The 8,273-nt window shown below is 33.6% G+C and overlaps 1 protein-coding gene across 1 annotated transcript; it reads left to right on the top strand.

Moving 5' to 3' along the window:
- The first annotated feature begins 441 nt into the window (after positions 1 to 441).
- LOC122018867 (glyceraldehyde-3-phosphate dehydrogenase 2, cytosolic) lies at positions 442 to 7,533 on the top strand. The gene is made up of 12 exons (XM_042576321.1): positions 442 to 588; positions 679 to 702; positions 802 to 902; positions 1,159 to 1,274; positions 1,368 to 1,467; positions 2,507 to 2,653; positions 2,737 to 2,797; positions 2,899 to 2,996; positions 6,170 to 6,312; positions 6,724 to 6,807; positions 6,940 to 7,029; positions 7,144 to 7,533. The coding sequence occupies exons 1-12, from the start codon at positions 585 to 587 to the stop codon at positions 7,187 to 7,189; spliced, it is 1,014 nt and encodes a 337-aa protein (XP_042432255.1). The 5' UTR covers positions 442 to 584; the 3' UTR covers positions 7,190 to 7,533.
- The last annotated feature ends 740 nt before the right edge of the window (positions 7,534 to 8,273 follow it).

Raw genomic sequence — 8,273 nt, 5'->3', positions numbered from 1 at the left:
GAGAGAGGATAGAGAGTGTTCAAAGGTGTTCAAACCTTTGAACACACACTTTCTCAATTTTTTTTATTTTCTTTATTTTTTTAAAATTGTAAAATTTTTAATATTATTTAAAAAAATAGTAAAAGAGATGAGTGAGTGGACGGTGGAGCTCATAAATAATAAGTGTTAATATTAAAAGGAATGTGAGTGAAATAAATATGTTATTATAATAAGTATATGATAATGAACTCTATATTTTTTTAATGAGATGATGAATATTATAACGAATTAACGTGATAGATACTTGCTCCTATGATAATACCACTGGCAGGATCCAATTAATCCAATCGTCAACGGCATCTCCACGTCAGGGACATCATGTTCCTCTAGAAATCCTCACCAACCCTTGGCAGCCAATTACTTGCGGATACGTAGGCGGTTCAGTTTGACTAACAAAGTTCCTGCGGTGATGGTGAAGAAACCCTAGACGATGGTGCTTTGCTCCGACTTCTTTATATACAGTGGAAACTCCACCCACTAGCTGCTACATTTCGTCCACTCATTCTTCTTTCTTATCAGATCATTTTCCGCGTCCATTCGCCGCCATGGGTATATCTGTTCATCTCTACTATCCTTAATTGTTTTTGGTTCTTTTTTTTTTTGTTTCTTCTTTCATTTGTTTGGTATGACTTTTTGCAGCCAAGATCAAGATCGGCATCAATGGTAGGCTTTCTTTTTTGTTTCACAGGAGTGTCTTTTTAATTACGACTGTCGATCTTGGTTTCTGTTGGGTTTATCTTTTGTTTTGTTGGCTCGCTATAGGTTTTGGTAGGATTGGGCGATTGGTCGCCAGAGTCGCGCTCCAGAGTGAGGATGTGGAACTCGTTGCCGTCAATGATCCATTCATTACCACCGATTACATGGTACTCTTTAGCGTGTCGATCTACCTATGCGGTTGCATGTTAATGCTTTCTTTTGGCTTTACTAGTCCGATTTGTATATTTATTGTGTTTTGTTCATTTATCTGCCGTCAAAATATAATATTTAGAAGTGGATGGTCGCTACATATATAGATCCAAACTGTAGATTCTATGGATTACATTTTTAATGATTTTAGTTTATACTATGTTTCTTTAGCTGTATCTTAGATCTGACTTTCTAACTCGGTTATATTTGTAGACATACATGTTTAAATATGATACTGTGCATGGGCAATGGAAGCATCACGAGATAAAAGTGAAGGATTCCAAGACCCTTCTTTTTGGAGAGAAAGAGGTTACTGTCTTTGGCATCAGGTGTTTAAAATGCTATTGTCTGCTCTGAAAGAAGTTGCTGTTGTCACTGAAATTTAGGTTGGTGTTATTTACTGAGATTGTGGGTGTGTTTAGGAATCCTGAGGAGATTCCTTGGGGTGAGACTGGAGCTGACTTCGTTGTGGAGTCTACTGGTGTCTTTACAGACAAGGACAAAGCTGCTGCTCACTTGAAGGTAGTTGATGATACCATATGCCAAGTTGCTTTGTGATGCTGGAATCTATAACTGATGAAGACTAATCTGAGTTTGCTTTGGAATGAGTGAGATCAATTTGATTGAATGAGGAATAGTTTATGCTGTTTATACTTAATCTTGTTATTTTTGTTTACCTAAAACTAGTGATTGATTGAGATTGATTCAATTTAGTAACACACACATTGAGCAATTTCCTGCCAGTAATGTTCATTTTTTTTTGACTAGTATTTCCCAAATTCCTTCATTCCACTCCATGTTATCTAGCCTCATTTTTGCACACTTACATAATTATATGTAGATTTTCCTAGCATTACACAATTGGTGGGATAACATACCTGCTCACTGACTACCAGTGACAAGGAAATTGCCTAATGCTTTGATCTTTTGATATGAATTGAATGGATGGAATTGTATTGATTTTTGAAAAATGATTAAGGTGATGTCGAAGAATTGATCTGCGTCTATTTAGCATTTTGAAGCATATATGTTCATTTTTTTAACTAGCATTTCTCAAATAGCTTCATTCTAGTTCATGTTATCTACCCTCATTTAAGCATACTTACATAATTGTATGTAGACTTTCCTAGCATTATACAATTGGTGGGATAGCATACCTCTCTACTGACTGCCAGTGACAAGGAAATTGCCTAAAGCTTTGCTCTTTGATATGAATTAAATGGATGGAATTGCATTCATTTTGAAAAATGATTTAGGTGATGTCAAATAATTGGCCTGTCTCCATTTAGCATTTTGAAGCATTTATGTAATTTCTGGTGCCAAAGATGTGGTTGATTTATAGATTTAGTTTTTTTCCCTTTTTTTTTTATCATATTTATTATTGGGGAGTGGTTCATACTGACAATGTTCCTCAAAATGTTATAGTTTTCATAGGGTAACAAACTGATTTTGATAAAATTATTGCTGTGGTTCAATAATTTCAAGGAATTTGATGGAAGATCCTCTGGAAGTTATTACTATTAATGTCTTGAAAACATAAGTTTATTGTTTTGGATAACAGGGTGGTGCCAAGAAAGTCATCATTTCTGCTCCAAGCAAGGATGCACCCATGTTTGTGGTGGGAGTGAATGAACATACATACACATCTGACATTGACATCGTCTCCAATGCTAGTTGCACCACCAATTGCCTTGCTCCTCTTGCCAAGGTGACTAACTGATAAGCATGAGAATCCACAATTGGTTTTGCTTTGAAATTATTAATGTGTGATGGAGTTTTTTGCTATGACAGGTTATCCATGACAAATTTGGAATTGTTGAAGGTTTGATGACGACTGTGCATTCCATCACTGGTAATGTTGTTTGATGATCCATGAAATATTGAAATATAAAATTATATGAATCTTTTTCATTTATAGTTGATATGTTAATTGAGCTACTTAGTTTCTTTCAGCCACTCAAAAAACTGTTGATGGACCGTCTAGCAAGGATTGGAGGGGTGGACGAGCTGCAAGTTTTAACATCATTCCCAGCAGCACTGGTGCGGCTAAGGTACTTAAGTGAGGCGTACTTTTACAATTATTATTCAAGGAAGCATGTCATTTTCCTTCCGTTGGATGTCAAATTTCAATCTTAAAGAAGTTCCCGTGTCATGAGTTGTGAACTATCATATGATAAGGACATCAGGTGAAATACAATCAAACTGTCAGCAACTTAGGATTGACACCGTCACCATCAACCACTCCTAGCCAAGCCCAAGACTGGAAGGAAAAATGGAGGGCTCTGTACAGTTAAATTTTGTAAACAACTCAGTGAACGCTGACCATAATTGTGTAAAGCGCACACCTGGCTGTGCCTAGGCGCGGCCAAGCACGCCATTTGCGCATGGGTAATCACCTAGCATTACTTGAATGAAGCATGCTTAAGCACATGCCTTTTGAGAGGTTAAGACACACTTAAGACAATTTTTCTCTCTTTATTGAAGTTTTATTTATTTATTTTTAAAGTTCAACCCATACTTTTAAATACCTTTTACATTAATTAGGTTGCATTACTTGCATGCATACAACACACTTTTTTTGTTCGACTCTTCGTCTCCCCTAGAAAATGAACATCAACCTCCCTTATTCTCTTGCAAACTTATTTCACTGATTTTCTCCTGCATGACTCTTCCTCTCCCCTCAAAAATGAGCATTAACCTCCCCTCCCCTCCCCTCCCCTCCCCTCCACCCTCTTATCAAACGTGAACTCTGGTCTTGCCTACAACATCAACATCGGTCTTCTAGATTTGGCTACACTTTCTTGCTTTTGTCTTTTTATTTCGTCATAACGGTATGTTTTTTTACTCACAAATTTAAGATCATAAGTTTTCTTATTGGTTTTGTTTTTCTCTCACAGAATCAAATTGTAAATTAGTTAGATTTTACATTATACTGATTCTATTTTTTAGTTCCTCACAAATTCAAATTTTAAATTAGTTTAGAATTTTCATTCCATTGATTTTGATTTTTCTTTAATTTGAAGTTTAATTTTGGTCTTGAAGATAAACTATTTTAATATTTGAATGTTAGTGAATTTTATACTTATATCATTGTTTAATAGTTTGTGAAATATTTTGAATTTTGTTAGCCTATATATGTTTAAAATGTAAAAATTTAAACCCAAAGTGTCTTACTTGGGTAAGGCGTGCACCTCATCATGTGCCTAGCGCCTCAGCCGCACAACACGTCGCCTAGGCACAAGGCTTGAATGAAGCACGCTTAAGCGCATGCCTTTTTTGAGAGGTTAAGGTAAGATTTTCCATGCTTTATTGAAGTTTTAATTTTTTTTTTTAAAGTTTAACCCATATCTTTAAATACCCTTTAAATTTGTAACATGTTTTTTTCCTCACAAATTTAAGTTCATAAGGTCTCTTATTGGTTTTGTTTTTTTGCTCTCCTAGAATTTACATTATAATGATTCTGTATTTTCGTTTCTCACAAATTCAAATTGTATTTTAGTTTAGAATTTTTATTCCATTGATTTTGATGTTTCTTTAATTTGAAGTTTAATTTTTTGATTATGAAGATAAATTATTTCAATATTTGAATGTTAGTGAATTTTATATTTATATTATTGTTTAATAGTTTGTGAAATCTTTGAATTTTGTTAGTGAAATATTTTGGTAGAAATTCCCTATATATATTTGAATTATAAAAATTTATACCAAAAGTGTCTTACTTCGGCAAGGCATATGACTCCCTATGCGCTTTTGGGTGCCTCACGCCTCAAATAATTATGACGCTGATCTTGTATATTTGATATTTGTTCCAATGACAAGATTTGGTAGAATAACATCAGTTAGAACATTTCTTAAAAAACACAATGCAAGTTGGACAATATGTTGTATACGTAGTTCAATTTGGTGTTACTTATCAAACTGATCCTCGTCAAAACTTTTTATGCTGTCTCCATAAATTTCATGTTCATGCTTTTGATTTACTATGGTTTGTCCGCACAGGTGATTCAAATTGTGCATTTAGTTTGTTCTGCGACCACAGCTGGTTTCAGACTGCTTCATTTCTCTTATTATCTTCTGTTAATATATTTATATATTTTCACATTTTTTTGTGTTCTTATTTATGTTAATGGTTTTGCCAACCCTCTTCTGCTTAGGTTCTTGGTTTTCAGCACATAACTAAAGTTGGGTTAGACATTGCCTTTATTTACCATTCAGTTGCCTTAGCCATTGTTGCTGATAATTCCTGTTGTGTCTAAACTTTATACATGTCAGTTGCTTAATGCATTGGGCTCTGCAATTTGGTAAAAGAAAAAACTAATTGGTGGCTTGTTGCTTAGATAATTTATTGTTAGATTGTTATGATTGAGAATTTTGATCTATTTCCTGTTTGTGCTTCCTATTTTTCCAATATTAGTATAATCAAAGTTGCATTATTGTGTTACCCTTGCCTTGTTTACCTTGATTGTCCGCAAATTGTAGTGATGGTATTATAGTAATTCACACCCTTTTCCAGCTACTTCAGTTGCCTCTTTTCCAGCTACTTCTGAAGTCTAATTTCAGTTTCTTCTTCTGATCCATCAATTTCAGTTCATTTGTCTTCTGGGTGTATTTTAGGATCTAATTGCTATTGTTTGGTCTATCTATTCTTGGTTATGTGATTTACTAATCTCAAACAATGAAATTCTTCTTTAATTTACCACATACTTGTTTCTGTATCAACCCCTCAGGTCTGGTTTGAAAAAGTCATTATCATTATATCTTGTAATTACTTAACTTCTAATTTTTATGTATTTATATCTATGATAATGATTTTTAGAATTGTGATAATCACTTGTTCTGTGCTGCACTTATAACCAGGTAGGGGTGTTTAATGTTAATTCACATCCACAGATGTAGATATCTTAGATCGAATGTTTTTATGAGATGTAGTAGTTTTAAAAACATTATTAATTAAGTATTAACCTTGTTATTTTATTGTTATTTTATTGCCTGCATTTTAACATGCTCAAGAGCAGTGCTACTTGAATATGGGCATACTCATGAATATTTCTTGTTATGTTGTTTACTATTATATAGAGGTTAAATATACAACTCATTGATTGCTTCTTGTGCTGAATATTGATATAATTTTTCTATATTTAAATCTTTGTATTGTCTGAAGTTTGAATTAACTTCTTTGTTTGGTTTGTTAAATATAATGTGTTCTTCAATTCACTATTCACAGGCTGTAGGAAAAGTGTTACCTGCTTTGAATGGAAAGTTGACTGGTATGGCTTTCCGCGTTCCAACTGTAGATGTGTCTGTTGTGGATCTCACTGTCAGGCTCGAGAAAGCTGCTTCTTATGAGCAGATAAAGGCTGCCATCAAGTAAGTACATTCTCGTCACCAGCTGCAATTACTTGTCTGGTCAGATGGTGAGATTGCTCCTTTTCTTTTTAAGTTACATCCGAACATGTATAGAACATGGAGTTTAATTCATAAAATCAACTGTCATTTTTAAATATTTATGCATGCATATATTCACATATTTAACATGCTTTTGCTGTGTCATACGGGTCAATCTGAGATTTGATCACATATGAGAATGAATCTTTATGTTGGGGGGAGATGCATCAAGAAGCCCAACCGCCGTGATGTTATAGGGATTTTTATGGATACAAAATGACATGACTCGAGTAACACGAGTCTTTTATGTTTCATGCGACACTTATAATTTTGCTGCAGTTGCATGTATTCATGAAGGTCCGTTGACTTTACACTTACAACTATTGCAAACAGGGAAGAATCAGAGGGAAAGCTGAAGGGCATCTTGGGTTACGTAGAAGAGGATTTGGTCTCCACTGACTTTTTGGGCGATAGCAGGTACTTCATTGCGTTATCTATATGCATATGGAAATTTATCCAGATGGTGGTTGGCTACGTTGGCATTTCCTCATGAAATTCGCATATGCTTGCTATAAACTAATAATTTTATTATCGCAATTGAACTTTTAGGTCAAGCATTTTTGATGCAAAGGCAGGTATTGCTCTGAACGACAACTTTGTCAAAGTTGTATCTTGGTATGACAATGAGTGGGGCTACAGGTAATTACTTCATCATCCTCAATGCACTTTACCCACCTGTTCATTGAAGTTTCGGGTGGTTTGTTAAAAGTTTTGGGCAGTAATTATTTTTTTTTAATCTATTTTTCTTTGCAGCACACGCGTCATTGACCTTATCCGTCATATTGCCAAAACTAAGTGAAGCTGTTCCACTCATCCGGCTGTGGTGGTTCTGTACTCTAGTAATGGTACTACGCTAATAAATAATTGGTCAGGACATGCCTAACACGACTCTATTATCAAGTAATTTGTGTGATAAAATGTCCCTCGTTCCATTTGAGGTGACTTAGCCGAACATGAGGCTGAATGAGTGTGATTTTCCGTTAAACTTTACTGCATTTTCCATTATTGCCTTATTAGGGTCATTGGAGTTTATTTCCTTTTCAAACTGCTTATTTTTATATGCTCAAAACAATTGACTAGCTGCTCTGTTATAACGTGCAGTTTTTCCTGGATGCAAAAATTACAAAAATGTGGATTGATGTATGCGGTTTCATCGAAATTACTTTTTCTTGTTAAAATGGATTTTCATTGAATGAAGTTGAAAAGGATAATTATTTTTAATATATGAAATTGGTAGGAAATAATGATGGAGTGTGGGTTATTTTAGTTTTGTTCATGGACGAGAAAAATTGATATTTTTGGTATACAGAAGATTTCATTTGGTTGTCGAAATGTGATATAAATTTCACAAATGAATTCTTTTGTTTACTAATGTAAACAAGTTTAGGTCCATGCAGCAGTTCTGGTAAAAACTACTAAATATAATTAAATTATTTAGATTTCACAAATGAATATTTTATTGTGTTCCCTATATTCTCTAGACTAGACTTGTTGGATATCTTCTTTTCTAATATAAATTCTTACTGTATTAGTTGGATTCGTGGTGGAAAAGATGAATACATTTGCCCTCAGCAATAGTATTAGTTGAATTCGTGAACAAAATTATGGGTGCGTTTGATTTACGTATTTTTTATTTTTTTTATTTTCATTTTTTAAAAAATGAGTGTTTTTGAAAAATAGTTTTTGGTTTGTATTTTTCATATTTATTTTTTTAAAAAATAGAGAGTAATTAAAAGTTATTTTTTATTTTCTAAAAAATATGTATTTTTTAGAAAATGAAAATGAAATATGTGTATACTAAATGCACCCTATATTTTTCTAGAGTCATTCAATGTTTTGTTTTTTTTAATGTAGACATGTACAAATTTTGATTAAAATTACTA

The sequence above is a fragment of the Zingiber officinale genome, chromosome 9A (genome assembly GCF_018446385.1).
Source record: "Zingiber officinale cultivar Zhangliang chromosome 9A, Zo_v1.1, whole genome shotgun sequence".
Taxonomy (NCBI): domain Eukaryota; kingdom Viridiplantae; phylum Streptophyta; class Magnoliopsida; order Zingiberales; family Zingiberaceae; genus Zingiber; species Zingiber officinale.
Note: the sequence above shows the minus strand (reverse complement) of the source record. Positions and strands in the feature narration are given on the sequence as shown.

Excerpts from the sequence above, each read along its gene's own strand:
- LOC122018867 (XM_042576321.1), top strand. Across the intron at positions 2,798-2,898 it reads GACTGTGCATTCCATCACTG|CCACTCAAAAAACTGTTGAT; the intron begins GTAATGTTGTTT and ends AGTTTCTTTCAG. Across the intron at positions 6,313-6,723 it reads CAGATAAAGGCTGCCATCAA|GGAAGAATCAGAGGGAAAGC; the intron begins GTAAGTACATTC and ends TATTGCAAACAG.